The 23,596-nt window shown below is 44.3% G+C and overlaps 1 protein-coding gene across 3 annotated transcripts in view; it reads left to right on the top strand.

Moving 5' to 3' along the window:
- The window catches only part of ZNF609 (zinc finger protein 609), a 234,487-nt gene that overhangs the window by 145,619 nt on the left and 65,272 nt on the right, over positions 1 to 23,596 (top strand). For all 3 annotated transcript variants that reach the window (XM_033189782.1, XM_033189781.1, XM_033189783.1), the window contains one exon: positions 22,770 to 22,995. In XM_033189782.1, the coding sequence (XP_033045673.1) occupies positions 22,770 to 22,995 (226 nt within the window). The remainder of the gene's footprint in view (positions 1 to 22,769; positions 22,996 to 23,596) is intronic.

The following is a 23,596-nucleotide window of genomic DNA, read 5'->3' as shown; positions in this document are numbered from 1 at the left end:
AATTAATCTCATCTAAAATGAAACTTTGTGGCCGGGCGTGGTGGCTCACGCCTGTGGTCCCAACACTTTGGGAGACCAAGGCGGGCAGATAAGGCCAGGAGTTCCAGACAAACCTGGCCAACACAGTGAAACTCCGTCTCTAAAAATAGAAAAATTAGCCAAGCGCGGTGGCTCATGCCTGTAATCCCAGCACTTTGGGAGGCCGAGGCGGGCGGATCTTGAGGTCAGGAGATTGAGACCATGCTGGCTAACATGGTGAAACCCCGTCCCTACTAAAAATACAAAAAATTAGCCAGACGTGGTGGCGGGCACCTGTAGTCCCAGCTACTCGGGAGGCTGAGGCAAGAGAATGGCATGAGGTTGGCGGAGGCAGGAGGCGGAGGTTGCCGTGAGTAGAGATTGCGCCACTGCACTCCAGCCTGGGCGACAGTGCAAGACTCTGTCTCAAAAAAAAAAAAAAGAGAGAGAAAGAAAAATTAGGTGTAGTGGCGGCATGCCTGTAGTCCCAGCTACTCGGGAGGCTGAGGCACAAGAATCACTTAAACCTGGGAGACAGAGTTTGCAGTGAGCCAAGATTGTGCCACTGTACTCCAGCTTGGGTAACAGGGCAAGATCCCATCTCTGAAAGAAAGAAAGAAAGCAGGGATGGGGGGTAGGGGTGGGAGAAGAGGGAGGGAGGGAGGGAAGAAGGAAGAAAGGAAGGGAAAGAAAAAAAAGAAAAATTAATTGCCTCTCTTAATTTTTATAAACCCTATATGTTAAGTATGTTCTACAAAATTCTAAATTTATATAGTCTTTGTTATTTGATATTTTGGGTTTTGTTGGTCTGTTTTAGAAGAGGTTTGCTCTAAGGAGTCGTTGTAGAGTGAAATTTAGTTTATCAAGGCTTGACAGCTTTATTATTTCAGTTCGACTTCAGAGTATATTTGTACTGAAAAATCAGAGCCATTTTATGATGCAAAATTAAGCAAATATCAATATTTTGTGTGCCCTTGCCCATTCCACATTCTCCCACCACCCACTTGGTCTGGTAAGCCATGCAGTTCAGCCATCACTTTCTCCCATTTGTTCCCCACACTTCAAATCTCTGTGTCCTCTGTGTTGTGCCTCTTCCTTACCCAACAGGTTGTCAGGTCCTGTGATTTGGCCCTCTTGTTCCTGATGCCACCACTCTAGTTGAACCTTGCCGTTAATTTTTTATGTAAAACAATATTATTTTACAATAAAGCCCTTTCTTCCCATGAAACCTAGAGCATAAAGTGGGAGGAGAGCAGTAATGGATGATGAGGCTGAGGAAGGAGACAAATAAATCGTTATCGCATTTATCGAGCATGAACTGAAGTGGACAGTGTGCTAAGTGGTCTAGGGGCCTCATCTCTTCTATTCCCAACGGCCATGTGAGATAGTTAAATCCCCATCTTACAGATGATGACACACTCATGTGGAAAGTTTAAATCACTTGAGGAAGGTAATAGAGCTAGTGAGGATAGAACTGAGACTCATACGTAAGGACTTACCAAAATTAATGTGCAAATGAAGATCTAAAAATAAATAAAATTATTGAATAATCTTTCACTGTCCTTTTTACAAAAGATGAATGTGCTTAAGCAGACGACTACTAAATAACAAGTACCCTCTTAGAAAAGAGGGTCTCTGGCCGAGTGCGGTGGCTCAAGCCTGTAATCCCAGCACTTTGGGAGGCCAAGACCGGCGGATCACGAGGTCAGGAGATTGAGACCATCCTGGCTAACACGGTGAAACCCTGTCTCTACTAAAAAAATGCAAAAATCTAGCCGGGTGAGGTGACGGGCGCCTGTAGTCCCAGCTACTCGGGAGGCTGAGGCAGGAGAATGGCGTAAACCCGGGAGGCGGAGCTTGCAGTGAGCTGAGATCAGCCACTGCACTCCAGCCTGGGTGACAGAACGAGACTCCGTCTCAAAAAAAAGCAAGGAAAGAAAAGAGGGTCTGACAAAGCACCTTGAGTTTTATTGAGCTCAAACATCTAAGTCCAAATTAATAATATTTGAGAAGAATTTTCATACAGTGATCCTATTGTGTAGAATATTCTGCTAAATGAGAGCATACCAGAAGACTAGATAGGCAAATGTTCAAATTTTCAAAATTGCAGACCATACATGGTGCTTAACAGTGATCTTCAGCAAAATCTTAGAACAGAATATAAACAGATCACTTGTGAACTACTTGTTCTGTCCTTCCTTGGCCTTCTAAGCTTCTTTGCAGTAGCACAGTATAGTGGAAAAGAGCATAAGCTTCAAAGTCAGACATATATTGGTTCAAATCCTGACCCTGTCACTTAATAACTGAGTAATTGCAGGCAAGTCAGTTAACCTTCCTGCAACTCTATTTATTTTCTATAAAAAAAGCTATCATTTATTTAAAAGGAGTGTTACGAGATTTAATAAGATAACATGTAGAACTCCTGGCACACAGTAGGCATACAATAAATTCTAATTATCTTCCCTTCACCTCATCATGCTTTCCTTTACCCAGTACAGTTTAGCTTTTGGGCCTTATTTTTTCTGCAACTGGAACTCCCTCCAACCCCTTTATGCCAAACTATTGTGGCCTCTGTTGCACCTGACTAAAATAACCAACTCTTTTCTTGTTCCTCTGTTGAATTTATCCCTTAAGATTCAGCTGAGGCCGGGCGTGGTGGCTCACGCTTGTAATCCCAGCACTTTAGGAGGCCAAGGCAGGTGGATCACAAGGTCAGGAGTTTGAGATCAGCCTGGCTAAGGTGGTGAAACCCATCTTTACTAAAAATTTAAAAAAAATAGCCAGGCGTCCTGGTGGTCACCGGTAATCCCAGCTACTCAGGAGGCTGAGGCAAGAGAACTGCTTGAACCCAGGAGATGGAGGTTGCAGTGAGCCGAGATCGCACCACTGCACTCCAGTCTGGGCAACAGAGTGAGACTCTGTCTCAAAAAAAAAAAAAAAAAAGGCTAAAATGTCACCTGCCTCTCCCTCAGGTAGACACAAATGATTCTGCTCCTTTTGTACTTACCTCTATTACCTTCTTTATGACATTAATTACTTGTTCACATTTGTTTAACTCACCCAACCTTGGGATAGGGATCATATTATGTTTTTCACTTGGTATAGTATAATGGTTACACCATAGTAAGTATTTAATGTCATTGAAAAGAATCCAGAAAAAGAATGCTTACTAGGAACCAAATTAAGTTCTAAAGCAAGGCTTGCTAAACTACTTTCTTTCTCTCCGCTTTTCCCCCCAATAGAGTTGTTAGGGGGGTAGATTAGAGTGCCTTGATTTCTTCAAGGTATTTGAAAAAGCCTTTTATGATATTCTTGATGACATGTTGATGAAATGTGGACTGGCTGGTGATACAGTTGGGTGATTTTATAGCTGACTAAAGAGCTATATTTAAAGATTATAGGTGACTAGATGTTTGTCAGCTAGGATAGAGGTGGTATACCACAAGACTATTGCCTTTGGTCCATTCTTGTTCAACATTTGTATTATAACACCAGTAACTAAATAAAATGTACGTGTATAAATTTGTGGGTAATGTAGTGGTCAGGACTTTTCCAGTTGTGACAGAAATCTGGCTCAAGCTAGTTTAAGCAAACAAAGAATTTATAGATTCCCAGGAATTGAGTTTATTAGTTTAGGCAGAGTCTCAAATAATCCCATCAGGATTCTGTCTTTGCTTACCTCCATTCTGCTTTCCCCTAATTTGGCTTTATTCTTAGGGAAGTTTTCTTTGTGAGTCTGGCAAAATGGCCTCTGGCAGCTTCAGATTTTATTAGTCCTTCTAGCTTAACGTACCAAAGGAAGAAACAGTATAACCTGTATAGAACCTATTTCATGTAGTTTTGGTAGATCTGCCCACTCCTATAGTGCAGTGAGGTGAAGGAATGTATTTCCCAAAGGTAATAGAGATTCCCCTGTTAGAAGAAGGGAGGGAAAGCATGATAAAAAGCCACAACTATACCACCATGAACCACTACAGGTGGATATCGCAAGCCTGGAAGTCTGAATAGAGATTAACAATGTTGCAAGACACTAGAAAGGTGGAGTTAAGTTAACAAGATACTACCATTACCATTACCATTATTATTGTCTAATATTTTTTGAACTTTTACTGTATATAAAATTTATTTATTTATATATTTATTTTAGGGATAGAGTCTCACTCTGTCACCCAGGCTGCAGTGCAGCGGCACAGTCATGGCTCACTGCAGCCTCAACCTCCTGGGCTCAAGCAATCCTCCTGCCTCAGCCTTATGGGTCTACAAGGACCCGCCACCACGCCTGGCTAATGTTAAAACTTTTTGTAGTCTGGGCGCGGTGGCTCACGCCTGTAATCTCAGCACTTTGGGAGGCTGAGGCAAGCGCAGGAGTTCGAGATCAACTTGGCCAACATGGTGAAACCTTGTCTCTACTAAAAATACAAAAATTTACCCAGGCATAGTAGCAGGCGCCTGTAATCTCAGCTACTTGGGAGGCTGAGGCAGGAGAATTGCTTGAACCAGAAGGCAGAGGTTGCAGTGAGCTGAGACCACGCCACTGCACTCCAGCCTGGGCAACAGGGCAAAACTCCATCTCAAAAAAAAAAAAAAGAAAAACAGAAAAACTTTTTATAGAGACAGGATCTCACTATGTTCCCCAAGCTTTTCTCAAATTCCTGAGTTCAAGCAACCCTCCCATCTTGGCCTACCAAAGAGCTAGGATTATAGGCATGAGCTACCACTTCTGCCAAGATTAGCATTTAAAGTTTAAAATGGTCGCATCAGTAATACCAACACTTTGGGAGGCCGAGGCAGTAGGGTCACCTGAGGTCAGGAGTTCAAGGTCAGTCTGGCCAACATGGTGAAACCCTGTCTCTACTAAAAATATAAAAATCAGCCAGGCATGGACTAGGCGTGGTGGTTCACACCTGTAATCCCAGCACTTTGGGAGGCCCATGCTGGCACATAACCTGAGGTTAGGAGTTTGAGACCAGCCTGATCAACATGGAGAAACCCCGTCTCTATTAAAAAATACAAAATTAGCCAGGCGTGGTGGCACATGCCTATAATCCCAGCTACTCGGGAGGCTGAGGCAGGAGAATCGCTTGAACTCGGGAGGTGGAGGTTGCGGTGAGCTGAGATCACGCCATTGCACTCCAGCCTGGGCAAATAAGAGTGAAACTCCGTCAAAATAAATAAATAAATAATAGAACTATCATTTGCTGAATTTTGGTGTCACATCAAGGAATAATATCCACAATTATCTGAAAAGGCAATTAAATACAAACGTTATATATATTATTGATAAAACAACGCGCACATATACATATATCTGTACCATATATATTCTATTTAAGGCTGATTTTCTTTATATACTTCAACCAAAACATTTCACCAACAGATTGAATGGAGAATCCAGCTGTCTTATATTAAACCAGACTTTGAAGATAACATGTTAATATTTAACAGATTTTTTATGTTATTTTAACTAACTTAATGTGTACTTGTTTGTTTGTTTGTGACAGAATCTCACTCTGTTGCCCAGGCTGGAGTGCAGTGGCACGATCTCGGTCCACTGCAACCTCTGCCTCCCAGGTTCAAGTGATTCTCTTGCCCCAGCCTCCCGAGTAGCTGGAATTACAGGCATCTGCCACCACGCCTGGCTAATTTTTGTATTTTTAGTACTGACAGGGTTTCAACATGTTGGTTGGGCTGGTCTTGAACTCCTGAATTTAGGTGATCAACCCTCCTTGGCCCCCCAAAGTGCTGGGATTACAGGCATGAGCCACTGCGCCTGGCCTTAAATGTTTTCTTTTTTCTTTTTTTCTTTTTTTTTTTTTTTGAGACAGAGTCTTACTCTGTTGCCCAGACTGCAGTGAGGTGGCGGGATCTCGGCTCACTGCAACCCCCTCCTTCTGGGTTCAAGTGATTCTCCTGCCCCAGCTTCCCAAGTAGCAGGGATTACAGGCATGCGCCGCCATGCCCAGCTAACTTTTGTATTTTTAGAAGAGACGGGTTCACCATGTTGGTCAGGGTAGTCTCAAACTCCTGACCTCAGGCGATCTGCCCGCCTTGGCCTCCCAAAGTGCTAGGATTACAAGCCTGAGCCACCACACCAGGGCAAATTATTTTTTATTTTAATTCTAGTCTGGTAAACATCAGTCAACTTATCCCACATAAATAAAAGTTCTTTGGGGTTCTTAACTTTTTTAAAAATCTTTTTATTTTAATATAATTGTATTTGTAATAAATACTATAGTAATCTCAGGTACCATGTACCCTTTTCCTACGTTTCCCCAATGATAATATCTTGCAGAACTGTAGTACAATATTGCAACTGGGGTGGTAATATTGATTCTTTCACCTATTTTGTTCAGATGGCCCCCATTTTACTTGTACTCATTTGTGTATTTTTCTGGGTGTGTGTAGTTCCATACAGTTTAGTCCCATGTATACGTTCATGTATCCACCACCCAGTCAAGATACAGAACAGTTACATCACCATAAGGATCTCTTGTGTTGACTATTTACAACCACATTTACCTTTCTTCCACCTTCCCCTGCCCACCCCTAATTCCTGGCAGCTGCCAATCTGTTCTCTTTGTCTCTTATTTTATTTCAAAATTGTTATGTGTGTGTGTATGTGTGTGCATGTGTGTGTGTGTGTTTATCTTTTTGATACAGCATCTCACTTTGTCCCCCAAGCTGGAAAGCAGTGGCATGATCAGGGCTCACTGCAGCCTCAGCCTCCTGGGTCCAAGTGATCCTCCCACCTCAGCCTTCTAAGCAGCTGGGACTACAGGCGTGTGCCACCATGCCCAGCTAATTTTTTTTTAGTGGCTCAAGCCTGTAATCCCAGCACTTTGGGAGGCTGAGACGGGCGGATCACGAGGTCAGGAGATCGAGACCATCCTGGCTAACACTGTGAAACCCCGTCTCTACTAAAAAATACAAAAAACTAGCCGGGCGAGGTGGCGGGCACCTGTAGTCCCAGCTACTCGGGAGGCTGAGGCAGGAGAATGGCGTGAACCCGGGAGGCGGAGCTTGTAGTGAGCTGAGATCTGGCCACTGCACTCCAGCCCCGGCGACAGAGTGAGACTCCATCTCAAAAATAAAAAAAATAAAAAAATAAAATAAAGATGGGGTATTTCTATGTTGCCCCTGCAGGTCTGGAAATCCTGGGCTAAAGCATTCTACCCACCTCAGCCTCCCAAAGTGCTGAGATGATAGGCGTGAGCTACCACACCCAGCCTTGTTAGTTGCATGTTTTAGTTTTAATTTCTTTTTGTTTTTCTTTTTTTCTTTTTTTTTTTCTTTTGAGACAGGGTATCACTTTGTCGCCCAGGCTGGTGTGCGGTGGCACAGTCTCAGCTCACTGCAACCTCTGCTTCCCAGATTCAAGCAATTGTTGTGCCTCAGCCTCCGAAGTATCTGGGAGGCTAATTTTTGTATTTTTTTGTAGAGATGGGTTTTCAGCATGTTGGCCAGGCTGGTCTTGAACTCCTGACCTCAGGTGATCCACCCGCCTCGGGCTCCCAAAGTGCTGGGATTACAGGCGTAAGCCACTGTGCCTGGCCTCATTTTAATTTCTAATATATTAAATATCAAGGGATATAGCCTACATAAACCGAAGCTCTTTAAGGTTCTCAGTTTTTTTGTGAGACTAGGTATGAGAGGGGGAAAAGATGTTAAGTAAATGAAAAAAATAAGGCCGGGCATGGTGGCTCACACCTGTAATCCTAGCACTTTGGGAGGCCAAGGCAGGTGGATTGCTTGAGGTTAGGAGTTCAAGACCAATCTGGCTAACATGGTAAAACCCTGTCTCTACTAAAAATACAAAAATTAGCCCGGTGTGGTGGCATGCACCTGTAATCCCAGCTGCTCAGGAGACTGAGGCACGAGAATTGCTTGAACCCAGGAGGCAGGGATCAAGCCACTGCATTCCAGCCTGGGTGACAGCATGAGATGCTGTCTCAAAATAGTAATAATAAGGTTTTCAGTTTTTAAGAATTTCCTGCAAGGTGTGGCACACACCTGTAATCCTAGCACTCTGGGAGGCCGAGGCGCAAGGATCTCTTGAGCCCAGGAGTTCAAGAGCAGTTTAGGCAACATAAGGAGACCTACATCTTTACAAATTTAAAAATTAAAAATTGAGCGAACCAATGCAGAAACAGAAAACCAAATACCATTTGTTCTCACTTATAAGTGAAAGCTAAATGATGAGAACACATGGACACTTAGAGGGGAACAAATAGACATGGGCCTACTCAGAGTGGAGTCAAAAAGTAGAGGGTGGGAGGAGAGAGAGGACTAGGAAAAATTTACTAGGCCTAATACCTGGGTGATGAAATAATCTGTACAACAAACCCTCGTGACAGAAGTTTACCTGTATAACAAACTTGCATATGTACCCCTGAACTTAAAATAAAAGTTAAAAAAAAAAATAGCCAAGTGCAGTGGTGTGTGCCTGTAGTCCCAAGCTACTCAGGAGGCTGAGGCCAGAGGATCATTGAGTCCAGGAGTTCCAGGCCATAGTGGGCAATGATTGAGCCACTGTACTCTGGCCTGGGTGACAGAGCAAGACCCTGTCTCTAAAATAATAATTTTTTTTTAAGAATTTCCATGACCAGAAAGTTTTAGAACAGCTAACTTATAGCAGGGAGAATCATCCTATTCCTCCTTCCTAAGCCACAGCAGAGCAAAATGTGATTTGTGATGTCTCAATTTAGAACTCATGTTTTCTCACAGGATTGACAATATGAATGATGATTCATTAGTTCTTTAGTACAGTTTGGTCCAGCCACGTTATAGGTTACATAGGCTTGGGTGGGCTGGCCTAGGAATCACTGCTTAAGACATCTGACATCTGTGATTATTAATGTTTCAGAAAATGGCTTCAACTTTCTGTTGTGTTTATTTGGTTTGTGGAGTTTTTAAATTTTGCATTTTGTTTGCTTATTTGTTTTTATATTCTCAAAGGTGGAGTAAAGATGACACACTTAAGTCCTGACTTTTTAGGAAATGCATATGTGAAAGGAAGTAAAAGAGGCCGGGCGCAGTGGCTCAAGCCTGTAATCCCAGCACTTTGGGAGGCCGAGATGGGCGGATCACGAGGTCAGGAGATCGAGACCATCCGGGCTAACACGGTGAAACCCCGTCTCTACTAAAAAATACAAAAAACTAGCCGGGCAAGGTGGCGGGCGCCTGTCGTCCCAGCTACTCGGGAGGCTGAGGCAGGAGAATGGCGTGAACCCGGGAGGCGGAGCTTGCAGTGAGCTGAGATCCGGCCACTGCACTCCAGCCTGGGCGACAGAGCGAGACTCCGTCTCAAAAAAAAAAAAGAAGTGTGTTGAGGAAAGGAAGTAATTGCAGAAGTTCTTTATTCTTAGGAAGCAAATCCTAATGCTTACCTTGTAACCATACAGGAATGGGAGGAATCATCAGCCTTCTATGGTAAACATACAGTCAGCTTCAGAGGAAGACTTAGGTCGCTATCATCATTCATCAGCTGCAAAGTTAATAAGCTTTGCTGAAGGAAAATGTGAATTTCAAGCAGGCAGGAGATTGTAGAGTGAGAAGACTTAGGGAAGAGAAATGGAGATGCTTCATTCAGCAAAAACCTTTGCCACAATAATGGACACGGCCATGTGATTTGTGTTGCACATTGATTTTGCTTATGAGATTTTTTTCCTTTGTTAAATTTCAAGCATAATTTCTCTGTTCCCACACACTGGGAATTTCTAGACAGTCTTGAATATCAGGATTGTTTGATCTGCTGTCTCCTCTTTAGCAGAAAAGGCTTTAGGGTCTGAGCCCAAGAATGTATAGGGATCACTGCAGAACAGACTATAGACTACAAGTCTGTAGTCTTCAAATTATATGTTCAAAAGCAAAAACAAACCAAAATCAAGAGAGAAAGAAAAACAAAAACAAAATTTAATGTTCACTGTACTTGCATTTTCTTTTTCTTTTTTTTGAGGCAGAGTCTTGCTCTGATGTCGAGGCTGAAATGCAGTGGTGCGATCTCGGCTCACTGCAACCTCTGCCTCCCAGGTTCAAGCAGTCCTCTGTCTCAGCCTCCTGAGTAGCTGAGATTATAGGCACCAGCCACCATGCCTGGCTTTTTTTTTCTTTTTGTATTTTTTGTATTTTTTGTAGAGATGGGGTTTCACCATGTTGGCCAGGCTGGTCTTAAACTCCTGACCTCAGGATCCGCCCACCTCAGCCTCCCAAAGTGCTGGGATTACAGGCGTGAGCCACCACGCTGGGCCTATACTTGCATTTTCTAGTGCACAATGGGACAGCCTTCACTGCTGACCTTGACTAGGTACTGATTGGTTAAAATTAAGTACTACATTAAGTCTTCTGTGAATAATAGAATATATAGCTTTTTTTCTTTTTTTTTTTTTTCTTTTTTTTTGAGACGGAGTCTCGCTCTGTCGCCCAGGCTGGAGTGCAGTGGCCAGATCCCAGCTCACTGCAAGCTCTGCCTCCCGGGTTTACGCCATTCTCCTGCCTCAGCCTCCCGAGTAGCTGGGACTACAGGCGCCTGCCACCTCACCTGGCTAGTTTTTTGTGTTTTTTTAGTAGAGACGGGGTTTCACCGTGTTAGCCAGGATGGTCTCGATCTCCTGACCTTGTGATCCACCTGTCTCGGCCTCCCAAAGTGCTGGGATTACAGGCTTGAGCCACTGCGCCCGGCAGCTTTTTTTCTTTTCTTTTTTTTTTTTTTTTTTTTTGAGGTGGAGTCTCCCTCTGTTGCCCAGGCTGGAGCGCAGTGGCACGCTCTTTGCAAACTGCAACCTCCGCCTCCCAGGTTCAACAGATTCTTCTGCCTCAGTCTTCCAAGTAGCTGGGACTACAGGTGCCCGCCACCACACCCAGCTTTTTTTTTTTTTTTTTTTTTGTATTTTTAGTAGAGATGTGGTTCTACTGAGTTAGCCAGGATGTTCTTGATCTCCTGACCTTGTGATCCACCCACCTCGGCCTCCCAAAGTGCTGGGATTACAGGTGGGAGCCACCGTGCCCGGCCTATATATAGCTTCTAAGAACTGTTTGAAGACTGGTTATGTTGCCAGCTACTCTGTCCTTTTCTCTTTTTCTTCCTTGCCTCCTGCTATAAGATATTTTGGAAATTAACCAGATTTATAATCAAAATTCTTTTTCAGGACAGCCTAAGTGAAATCTGGAAGCTCAGCAGTCCAGGAGCCTCTTTCTTTTGTTTTTTGTTTTTTTTTTCCAAAGGCACGGGAGAGGCAAGGTCCAAGTGTACTTACTGTTTGAAAAGGACCCACCAGGCATGGTGGCTCATGCCTGTAATCCCAGCACTTTGGGAGGCTGAGGCGGGCGGATCGCTTGAGGTCAGGAGTTCAAGACCAGCCTGGCCAACATAGTGAAACCCTGTCTCTACTAAAAATACAGAAATTAGCCAGGTGTGGTGGCATGTACATGTAATCCCAGCTACTCGGGAGGCTGAGTCAGGAGAATGGCTTGAACTGTGGAAGCAGAGGTTGCAGTGAGCCGAGATCACGCCACTGCACTCCAGCCTGGGCAACAGAGTCAGACTCTGTCTAAAACACAGAAAAGAAAAGGATCTGAGGCCAGGCACAGTGGCTCACACCTGTAATCCCAGCACTTTGGGAGGCCACAGCAGGTAGATCACAAGGTCAGGAGATCGAGACCACGGTGCAACCCCGTCTCTACTAAAAATACGAAAAATTAGCCGGGCGCGTTAGCAGGCACCTGTCGTCCCAGCTACTTGGGAGGCTGAGGCAGGAAAATGGTGTGAACCCAGGAGGCAGAGCTTGCAGTGAGCCGAGATCGCGCCACTTCACTCCAGCCTGGGCAACAGAGCGAGACTCCATCTCAAAAAAAAAAAAGAAAGAAAAAAAAAAAAGACCAGCCTCGGAAACACGGCAAAACCTTGTCTCTACAAAAAATACAAAAGTTAACTGGTCATGGTGGCATGCACCTATAGTCCCAGCTACTTGAGAGGCTGAAGTGGGAGGACTGCTTGAGCCTGAGAGGTCAAGGCTGCAGTGAGCCATAATCACACGAGCCTGGAAGACAGAGTGAGACCCTGTCTCAGAAAAAACGAAGAAGAAGAAAGAAAAGGACTTGAATTTCCTCTACTTATAGTTAAATATTGTATTGTTTTGGCATTTACTCAGGATATTCTGTTGAATTCTGACAAGAGCTTTGTGGAAAGGAGGCATTCAAATTTCTCCTTCCATCCTTAATTATCCCATAATATCAACCTGCCAGCCTCTCATTACAAGGAATTGCTGATTTTTCAGAATAAGCAAAAATCATCCTTATTTAAACTTACTTATTTTTTGAGACGGAATCTTGCACTGTCGCACAGGCTGGAGTGCAGTGGTGCAATCTCAGCTCACTGCAAGCTCCGCCTGCAGGGTTCAAGTGATTCTCCTGCCTCAGCCTCCTGAGTAGCTGGGACTACAGGGATGCGCCGCCATGCCAGGCTAATTTTTTGTATTTGTGGTAGAGACAAGGTTTCATCATGTTGGTCAGGCTGGTCTAACTCCTGACCTCGTGATCCGCCCGCCTCGGCCTCCCAAAGTGCTGGGATTACAGGCGTGAGCTACCGCGCCCAGCCTAAACTTGTTCATTGAATGTAATTTTGTCTCAGAATTCCAGTCAACAGAAGGTGGCTCACATAATTGAGGATTTTTTTTTTTTTTCCTGATTTTTGTTTTGAGACAGTCATGCTCCATCACCCATGGGGGCTGAAGTACAAGAGTGCGATCTCAGCTCACTGCAACTTCTGCCTCCTGGGTTCAAGCGATTCTTGTGCGTCAGCCTCCAAAGTAGCTGGCATTACAGGCACCCACCACCATGCCTGACTAATTCTTTTTGTATTTTTAGTAGAGACGGGGTTTCACCATGTTGGCCAGGCTAGTCTCGAACTCCTGTCCTCAAGTGATCTGCCCACCTCAGACTCCCAAAGTGCTGGGATTACAGGCGTGAGCCATGTGCCCAGTCTTTTTTCTAGATAGATAGATAGATAGATAGATATACATACATACATACACACATACATACATACATACATATATACGTACATATATACATACGTACATAGAATTTTTTTTTTTTTTTGAGACGGAATCTCTCTCTGTCACCCAGGCTGGAGTGGCGTGATCTTGGCTCACTACAAGCTCTGCCTCCTAGGTTCATGCCATTCCCCTTCTTCAGCCTCCTGAGTAGCTGGGAATATAGGCACCCGCCATCATGCCCGGCTAGTTGTTTTGTTTTTTGTTTTTTTTTTTTCCTCGTATTTTTAGTAGAGACAGAGTTTCACCGTGTTAGCCAGGATGGTCTTGACATCCTGACCTTGTGATCCACCCACCTTGGCCTCCCAAAGTGCTGGCATTACAGACGTGAGCCACCGCGCCCGGCCTTTTCTGTATTTCAAGAGACAAAAATAGGTAATAAGTACATAAATGGGGTTTTATTTGCCATTCTTTTAAATAACCCACAATAAGAATTTGGTGAGCAAATTAAGTTTTATGTAATACCTTGGGGGATTATTTATATGTTTATCCATTAATCAGTGAGTATTCATTTTAATCCCTCTGCTCTGTGCACCTTTATTACTGTTAATATTGCTGATGTTGAGTCACTGTAAAATCTCAAAGCACTTTTGGGATTATTGGTAAAGATAACATCTCGCTTTTTTTTTTTAAGACAGAGTCTTGTTCTGTCACCCAGGTTGGAGCGTAGTGGCACAATCTCGACTCTTTGCAACCTCTGTCTCCTGGGTTCAAGGGATTCTCCTGCCTCAGCCTCCTGAGTAGCTGGGATTGCAGGCACCCATCACCACACCTGGCTAATTTTTGTATTTTTAGTAGTGACGGGTTTTCACCTTGTTGGCCAGGCTGGTCTCAAACTCCTGACCTCGTGATCTGCCCGCCTCGGTCTCCCAAAGTGCTGAGATTACAGGCGTGAGCCACCACACCTGGCCTGTTTTTTGTTTGTTTTTGTTTGTTTTAAGACAGTATCTCATTCTGTTGCCCAGGCTAGAGTACAGTGGTACTACCTTGGCTCACTGCAGCTTCAACCTTCTGGTTGCAATCCTCCCATCCTCTCAAGCAGTTCTTTCATCTCAGCCTCCTCAGCAGCTAAGACTACAGGTGCACACCACCATGCCTAGCTAGTTTTTGAATTTTTTTTGTAGAGACAAGGTCTCCGTATGTTGCCCAGGCTGGTCTCAAACTCCTGAGCTCAAGTGATCCTCTGTCCTTGGCCTCCCAAAGTGCTGGGATTACAGGTATGAGCCACTGCCTCTGTCTTGATAACGTCTTATCAACATAATGTTTAGTGTATTTGATGACATCCTACTTTGGTTTTTTTTTTTTGGGGGGGTTTTTTTTTCCGAGATGGAGGTTCACTTGTGTTGCCCTTGCTGTAGTGCAATAGCACAATCTCGGCTCAATGCAACCTCCACCTCCTGGGTTCAAACGATTCTCCTGCCTCAGCCTCCCGAGTAGCTGGGATTACAGGCATGCACCGCCACGACTGGCTAATTTTTGTGTTTATCGTAGAGATGGGGTTTTCCCATGTTGGTCAGGCTGGTCTCGAACTCCTGACATCAGGTGATCCATCTGCCTCAGCCTCTTAAAGTGCTGGGATTACAGGTGTGAGCCACTGTGCCCAGCCAGTGACATCTTACTTTCTACAGTCTTATCTGATAATTCTGAATAAATCTGAACATTCATGTAACCATCATTCCCAACTACCTTTTTATTTTTGGATAAAAGAAAGTTTCTTAGAACTACTGTTATCAGTAGAACTAACTTCCTTCCTGCGTTTTTGTCTGTGAAGGTGAAGATAAAGACTCATTGTGAAGGGGAGAAGGAAAGGTCTATCTCAAATATCTCTTCAGTGAATTTTCTTTATTTTTTTTTTTTCAGATAAGGTCTCCCATTTTGTCGCTCAGGCTGGAGCACAGTGGTGCAGTCATAGCTAACTGCTGCCTCGTCCTCCTGCCTCTCAGTCTCCCGAGTAGCTGGGACTACAGGGATGTGCCACCATACCCAGCTAATTTTTTATTTTTTGTAAAGATAGGCTTTTGCTGGCCAGGCACGGTGGCTCACACCTCTAATCCCAGCAGTTCGGGAGGCTGAGATGGGCGGATCACGAGGTCAGGAGATCGAGACCATCCTGGCTAACACAGTGAAACCCCGTCTCTACTAAAAATGCAAAAAAATTAGCTGGGCGTGGTGGTGTGTGCCTGTAGTCCCAGCTACTTGGGAGGCTGAGGCAGGAGAATGGCATGAACCTGGGAGGCGGAGCTTGCAGTGAGCCGAGATCAAGCCACTGCACTCCAGCCTGGATGACAGAGCGAGATTCTGTCTCAAAAAAGAAAAAAAAAAAAAAGATAGGCTTCTGCCATGTTGCCCAGGCTGGTCTAGAGCTCCTGAGCTCAAGTAGTCCTCCCGCCTTGGCCTCCCAGAATGCTGGGATTACGGGTATAAGCCACACATTTGGCCTTCAGTGCATTTTCTACCCATAAAGTTATATTGCAGCCATGAAGATTTTTCTCCATCAGTGCCTCTCATCTGTGAGAGGCAGTTGAAGTAGGTATATTATTATAATTACTCCTTGTGGGGAGATGAATGACGCTGGCCTTTCCCTATTCTCTCAAGTCCCCATTTCTGTGTCATCTGCCTATCAGCATTCAGATCCTTATATGTTACTAAACTGATCTCTTTTTTTTTTTTTTTGAGACGGAGTCTCACTCTGTCACCCAGGCTGGAATGCAGTGGCGCAATCTCTGCTCACTGCAAGCTCTGCCTCCCGGATTCACGCCATTCTCCTGCTTTAGCCTCCCGAGTAGCTGGGATTACATGAGCTCGCCACCAAGCCCGGCTAATTTTTTGTGTTTCTGGTAGAGACGGGGTTTCACCCTGTTAGCCAGGATGGTCTCGATCTCCTGACCTTGTGATCCGCCCGCCTTGACTTCCCAAAGTGCTGGGATTACAGGTGTAAGCCACCGCGCCCGGTCTTTTTTTTTTTTTTTTGCACTCTGTCGCCCAGGATGGAGTACAATTGCGCAGTCTCGGCTCACTGTAACCTCCGCCTCCCAGGTTCAAGCGATTCTCATGCCTCAGTGTTCGAAGTAGTTGGGATTACAGGTGCATGCCACCATGCCCAGCTAATTTTTTATTTGTAGTAGAGATGGGGTTTCACCATGTTGGCCAGGCTGGTCTTGAACTCCTGGCCTCAGGTGATCCACCTGCCTCGGCCTCCCAAAGTGCTGGGATTACAGGCGTGAGCCACTGCGCCCGGCCTTAAACTGCTATCTAAAGGTCAATTGAGAAGCATCATTTTAGGATGGGCAACATAGGGAGACTCTTTCTCTACAAACTTTTTGTTTTTATTTTTATTTTTATTTTTTATTTTTTTTATTTTTTTATTTTTTTGGAGACAAAATTTCACTGTATTGCCCAGGCTAGTCTCAAACTCCTGGACTCAAACAGTCCCCCCACTTCAGCTTCCCCAAGTGCTAGGATTACAGGCATGAGCTACCATTCCTGGCCAAAAAAAAAAAAAAATAGCCTAGCATGTGGTGCACATGTAGTCCCAGCTACTTGGGAGGCTTCGGTGGGAGGATTGCTTGAGCCAGAGAGGTTGAAGCTACAGTGAGCCATGATCACTGCACTGCACTCCAGCCTGGACGACATTGCGATACCCTGTCTCAAAGAAAAGAGAATTATTGCCAGGCACATCTGTAATCCCAGCATTTTGGGAGGCTGTGGCGGTTGGATCACCTGAGGTCAGGAGTTCGAGACCAGCCTGGCCAACATGCTGAAACCTAGTCTCTACTAAAAATACAAAAAATAGCCAGGCATGGTGGTGGGAGCCCATAATCCCAGCTACTTGGGAGACTGAGGCAGGAGAATCGCCTGAACCTGGGAGGCGGAGATTGTAGCGAGCTGAGATCACACCATTGCACTCCAGCCTGGGCAACAGGAGTGAAACTCCATCTCAAAAAACAAACAAACAAACAAAAATTATCATTAAAAGATAAAGGACATAAAGTGTTGGGAAACTCCAGAGATCTCCTCTTTAAATTCTCTATAAGTCTGTTTTCAAGCTTTTGATTGTTTTGTTATTTACCTCCCCAGTAAGCTGAGCCCTAGGAGCCATGATGGCACTTCTTAGCATTTCAAAGACTGAGAATTAGCCTAACTTTTGTTGGTGTAGTTATTAAGGCATCTAATTACCTTAACTTTTTAATATTCCTATTCCTTATTTTCCCTCTTGGCCCCAATCTCCTGACAATCCCTGCTTATATTTTAGGTATATGAGAAAGATGGCAAAATGAGTCCTTTTCTGATTTTTTTTTTTTCCCTTTTTTGAGACAGCGTCTTGCTCTGTTGCACAGGCTAGAGTACAGTGGTGCGATCACAGTGCACTGCAGCCTTCACCCCCGTAGCTAAAATTTCCTCCTGAAATGGGAAAAGTTCCCTTGTCCCCCTCACAGGGCGTGTGATGGGAGTGTGGCTCACTTCTTCACTGCCTCACTGCTCAAACCTCTAGGGTAGCATAGAGACGGGCAGGCTGTGGGGCTCCAACCCTGGCAGTGTCTAGGGGTGAATGCTTACAGCTGAAGCCCCAGTGGGTGTGTGTTACAGGGTGCTCTTTTAGTTTAGCTGTCCTTAGGTGTTTTGTGTTAGCTCAGTTAGACCCCTGCCTTATCCCAAGAACAGAGGGCTTTCTGTATCCCAAGGTTCTTGTCTTGGTGTACTGGAAGAATCAGATCACATGTGGGCTTGGAGAATGAGTGTAAAGTTTTATTGAGTGGAAGTAACGCTCAGTAGATTGGGGAGCCAGAAGGGAGATGGTTTTCCCCTGGAGTTCGGCTACTTAGTGGCCCAGGCTCTTCTCCCACTGCCCCAGCCAAACTCTGCTTCGTTCCACGGCCTGCCAGCGTCTGTCGTGTGGTCTTCCACCGTCGTGTGCTTTCCTGCTGGCATGCTCCTCTCAACGCCCTCTCGAGGTCCAGCCGCTGTGTCTTCTTCTGCCAATGTGTTCCTCTAAAAGTCCAACCGCTTATGTGTCTGTCTGCTAGGGTCTGGGGAGTTTTTATAGGCACAGGGAGGGGCCGTGGCAGACCAGGGTGGTCTTGGGAAATCCAGCATTTGGGCAGGAAAACAAAAATGCCAATCTTCACCTAGGTCCGTGGACACAGGCCCCAGATGGAGCCTTAGCCAGGGACCATGCCCTCCTCTACCCAGCACTTCCCTTACCCCCTTCCGTATCATTTAAAGGGACTATGTTCTTCTCTACCCAACACATCCCTATCACTCCTACCTCCGCCTCCCGAGTAGCTAGGACTGTAGATGTGTGCCAACACACCCAGCTAGTTTTTTGTTTGTTTGTTTTGGTTTTGGTTTTAATTTTTTGTAAAAATTTTTTGTTTTAATTTTGTCTCACAGTGTTGCCCTGGCTGGTCTCAAACTCCTGGACTCAAGCACTCCGCCCACCTTGGCATCCCAAAGTGCTGGGACTACAGGCTTGAGCCATTGCACCCAGCCCCCTTTTTCTGATTGTTATCTTCTCCTGGAAAGTGATAAATGAAGCTATGTTTGTTTCAGTGAATAATAGAATATGAAATCCTGTAAAGCCACATAAGTTATTAGATGAATATCACAGAGCTTATTATGCACTATGGCTTAATGTTAGATTATAGATGTGACCAAATGGTAATTAACAGAGCTGGAGCTGTAATTAAATACTATTATGCTGCTCTGTGATCTCTCCTTAGATTTCTGTTGCAAAGTAAACGGAAAATGAAGAGTTCAAACCCATAGGTGGATTTTGTCACTTCTCTCCATCCCCAAACATCTCTTTTAATTAACTAAGTAATTAAATAAAGTCATCTTCATACAACAGAGATGCCAAACTCTGCCTAGTAACTCTAATCAGTAAGGGTAGTTTGATGCATACTTGTTAATGAGTTCCTCATGTATATGAGTCTGTTCTGTTATTCTTAGTGATCAGTTCGGGTAAAGTTTCTTCTCCTCAGTTATTCTATAGCGGGTATAATTTGGCAAACTGCTTGAATGCAACAGTGATGTTTCCAATCTACATTTTAGGTGTTGTTTTCTGGATTTCTCGGTGCAAAACTGGGGACTTCATTTTATCTAGAATGTATTAGCATATCTTTCTCCTAGCCTGCCAGGAGCACTGAATAACCTAGCAGGAAATGAAACTACTTCCAGAAAAGAGCTGTCCTCAGTGGCTAAGAGAAAGGGTGTGTAGATGTCTCCATGGGGTAAACTTCCTTCGGTGCCTAGGGTTGCTGCCTGAGCTGTGGAACAGGTTGGCAATAGGACATGTGCAAGCAAGGCAATCAGAAAGTTCACAGGAGTGATCTGGAAGGTTTAGGCCAATGTCTGTGTCCAGTAGGACGTTGCAGGAATTTCTCTTGCGAGTAGAAGTATAGAAAAGGGAACAAACCCTAAGCAAACGAAGTACACATATAGGCTGTGAAACTGCTTCTGTCACGGTTCTTCCCCAAGAGAAAGAATAGATAAACAGAGGTGAGGCCAAGAGTAAAGATAATCTGTATACTCTAACTTTCCCTCTCTAGTGACTCTCAAGAGTTTCTTCAGCACTGCAGAGGAGTGAGTAGGGAGGCTCCAGTTTACTTTTTCTGTGTTGTTTTTACCTTCACTTCTGTGCATGGAAATTTTAAAGGATCTTTCCAGGATCTACCACACCCCAAGAAGGTTGGCAAATTAAATTATAAATGTACATTTTCAAGAGAGCAAATATGCCTTTTGGCATTTATCATAAATGTCAATGATTCATTATACAGGCTTCCACTTCCATTTCATTTCATGAAAAAGGTGGAGTTAGGGAAGTACAAGGGGTATGTGTATGAGACAAGCAGGATAAGGATGTCTTGGCAGCTCTTCAGGGACCAGAATTAATCAGAATCAGTGTGTGAACATTCTGTGGACTCACAGTGATGATCTGCAAATAGTGATGACTTACTAAGCCAAGAAGTCAGAGCCAACTGTGGAGAATGGATCTGGTACCCAGACCTCAGCTTGTAGGCTAGTTGTCAAGGCCAGGAAGATGTTTGTCTCTGTGTGTGTTGTGAGAGGGAAATGGATTATAGATAGAATGATAGTCATGTAGTAAATTATTCCAGAATCAGAGTTTTGTTGCAGAACTATTTAGAAGCTTGGATTATGGATTCATGTATGATTTTCTCTGAATGTCTCTACTGAAGGACTACATTTAACCTAGACTAAGAAGTCCTCACAAAGGGAAGAGTCCCAAGGATTGGGAAAGTTCCAATCTTAGACTCTCATTTTCTAGGTCTGCTGATTAATATCATACTTAATCTTTGGAGGAAATAAGCCGGTGTGTGCATTAAGTGTCTTTGCATATGCAAGATATTATGCTTATTCAGGATTGGGGCATCAATCACTGGAGCATAATAGACTTTGTCAGCCTCATAAATTCTGGAATTTAAAGAGTTAAATGATCACTGCCCACTTCATTCTTTTTTTTTTTTTTTTTTTTTTTTGAGATAGGGTTTCACTCTGTCACCCAGACTGGAGTACAGTGGTACAATCATAGGTCATTGTAGCCTCAGCCTCCTGGGCTTAAGTGGTCCTCCCACCTCAGCCTCCGGAGTAGCTGAGAATACAGGCATATGCCACCACACACAGATACTTTTTTTATTTTTATTTTTTATAGAGGTGGGGTCTTGCTATGTTACCCAGGCTAGTCTTGAACTCCTGGCTACACATGATCTTCCTCCCTAGGCCTCCCAAAACATTGGGACTACAGGCATGAACCACTGCACCTGACCCATCACAACTTTTATATTGTCTCTAGATGTGTTGCATTCTTCTTGGAACCTAACTAATTACATTTTTTTTGTTGTTGTTGTTGTTTTTTTTTTTTTTCTTTTCTTTCCTTTTCTTTTCTTTTTTATTTTTTTTATTTTTTTTTATTTTGAGGACGGAGTCTTGCTCTGTCACCAGGCTGGAGTGCAGTGGCATGATCTCGGTTCACTGCAACCTCCGCCTCCCAGGTTCAAGCGATTCTCCTGCCTCAGCCTCCCACGTAGCTGGGACTACAGGCACCTGCCACCACACCCGGATAATTTTTTATTTTTAGTAGAGATGGGGTTTCAGCTTGTTGGGCAGGATGGTCTCGGACCTCGTGATCCGTCTGCCTCGGCCTCCCAAAGTGCTGGGATTGCAGGCGTGAGCCACTGCACCCGGCCCAACTAATTACATTCTTGTGAGAGGTTCTGGTTTCTGGTTTTGGAGGCAGATTGCTTATTTATTTATTTCCTGGGTTTTTTTGGGGAAGGAGTCTTGCTCTGTCACCCAGGCTAGAATGCAATGGTGCGATCTCGGCTCACTGCAACCTCCGCCTCCCAGGTTCAAGCGATTCTCCTGCCTCGGGCTCCTGAATAGCTCAGATTACAGACGCCCGCCACTACGCCTGGCTAATTTTTGTATTTTTAGTAGAGACATGGTTTCACCATGTTAGTCAGGCTGGTCTTGAACTCTTGACCTGCCCACCTCGGCCTCCCAAAGTGCTAGGATTATAAGTGTGAGCCACCACGCCCGGCCGTGTTTGACTATTTCTATCTTTGTGTACATAATCAACTACATCTTCAGACTGCTATTGATTGGCTTCTGGGTGGCAACAGCACTTACTTTTTTTTGTTTTGTTTTGTTTTGTTTTGTTTTTTTGAGACGGAGTCTCGCTCATCGCCCGGGCTGGAGTGCAGTGGCGCAATTTCGGCTCACTGCAAGCTCCGCCTCCCGGGTTCACGCCATTCTCCTGCCTCAGCCTCCCAAGTAGCTGGAACTACAGGCGCCCACCACCATGCCCAGCTAATTTTTTTGTATTTTTAGTAGAGACAGGGTTTCACGGTGTTAGCCAGGATGGTCTCAATCTCCTGACCTCGTGATCCGCCCATCTCAGCCTCCCAAAGTGCTGGGATTACAGGTGTGAGCCGGTGCACCCAGTGCACCTCCTGTTTCTTATAGATAAATTTGATGTTAGAATTATATTCCAAGATGCCATTCTCATTAAACAACCACTGTTACAGTCTCTAAGGGTTAGAAATTCCCACCAGGTTAATCCCAGCCCTGCTATAACTTTTAAGTAGATTCCTTCTAGCCAAAGATGTATTAAAGCACCTAGGATCATTAGGAATCATGGCATGCCTAGGATTTAGCTATTTCTTCCTCTCTTTATCCCCACCCAAATTCATGGATTTTATGCCAGACTAATGTACTGTTTGCTGAATGATAGATTGGTAGGAAGCATAGTGTGGTGGTAGCAGAACCTAGCTCAGATGCTGGGCCTTGTCTTTCTCATCAGTCTGTGTGCTCTGTTACTATTGAAATCTGGCCTTGATTCTCTTTCATTACAGACTTTTAAATGAGATGAGAAAAAATTGAACTTTTTAAAAAACAATTTTAGCCAAGTGTAGTTTATGAGGAAGATCATATTAATAAGAATCATTAATAAGATCATTATATGCTCATTAATAAGAGTTTCTCTTAGCACAGGATGCTCTCATCTAAACCACTAGATTTGTAGTGGTATCATAAGCCAGAACTTGAAAGGAAGAACCAAAGTTTTACTTATAGCCGTCTGCACTCTGACAGGAATAGATATAGGACTAGATTAAATACAGAAAAGGTATTTCCTCTAAATGTTCTCCCTGCAACTCAGCTACTACTTTTTCTTCCCCCCTACAGATGGAGTCCCCTGTTTCCACACCAGCAGTGCTGCCAATACACCTTTTGGTGCCAGTGGTCAATAATGACATCTCATCTCCTTGTGAGCAGATCATGGTTCGTACCCGATCAGTTGGGGTCAACACATGTGATGTGGCTCTAGCCACAGAGCCTGAGTGCTTGGGCCCCTGTGAACCTGGAACTAGCGTCAACCTTGAAGGCATCGTGTGGCAGGAAACAGAAGATGGTAAGTGTGATATGTGACTTTCCCATCCCTTCTTAACCTGCTTCTGCAGGGGAGCCACCAGGGGCTTATTGTTGTAAATATTGCCAAGTGGTTATTAGAGTCTCAAGTGTCCACAGTCTGTGGGATATACCCACACAGAGGATTTTAGCAGACTTAGGAAAATTTCCCAGCTTCTAGAGATTGCCAATACCAGTTTTTTAGATTAATTATCTTCCCTTCATAGCTATTGAACAGTGTTGATCCTGGTACTTAAGCAGTCATGTGATAGGTGTTGGGGAGGTAATTCAAACTGTATCTGTATTCTCCATATCCTTTCTATTATTTTATATGGGAGAGTTAAATTATAAATTAAATTTGAGGTCAGGCCTGAAGAGAAAAAGTAACAAAAGGGCAGCTGAGGGAGTCAAGGGGATGAAGAATAGTCACTCTTAAATTGACTTAATGTTGGCTCATTGCATATGCAGCTCTTGCCTTTTTTAACACCTATAGGTACAGCCAGCTCACTCTTCCCACTGATTGCCTCATTGCCCAGCCACCCACACCACTTCATGTATCTGTCACTTGGTACAGATTTTATAGGCTGAGGCAACGGGGAAATGTT

Source organism: Trachypithecus francoisi, unplaced genomic scaffold (assembly GCF_009764315.1).
Source record: "Trachypithecus francoisi isolate TF-2019V2 unplaced genomic scaffold, Tfra_2.0 Lachesis_group3, whole genome shotgun sequence".
Lineage (NCBI taxonomy): Eukaryota > Metazoa > Chordata > Mammalia > Primates > Cercopithecidae > Trachypithecus > Trachypithecus francoisi.
This window is presented reverse-complemented; position numbering and strand designations above follow the sequence as displayed.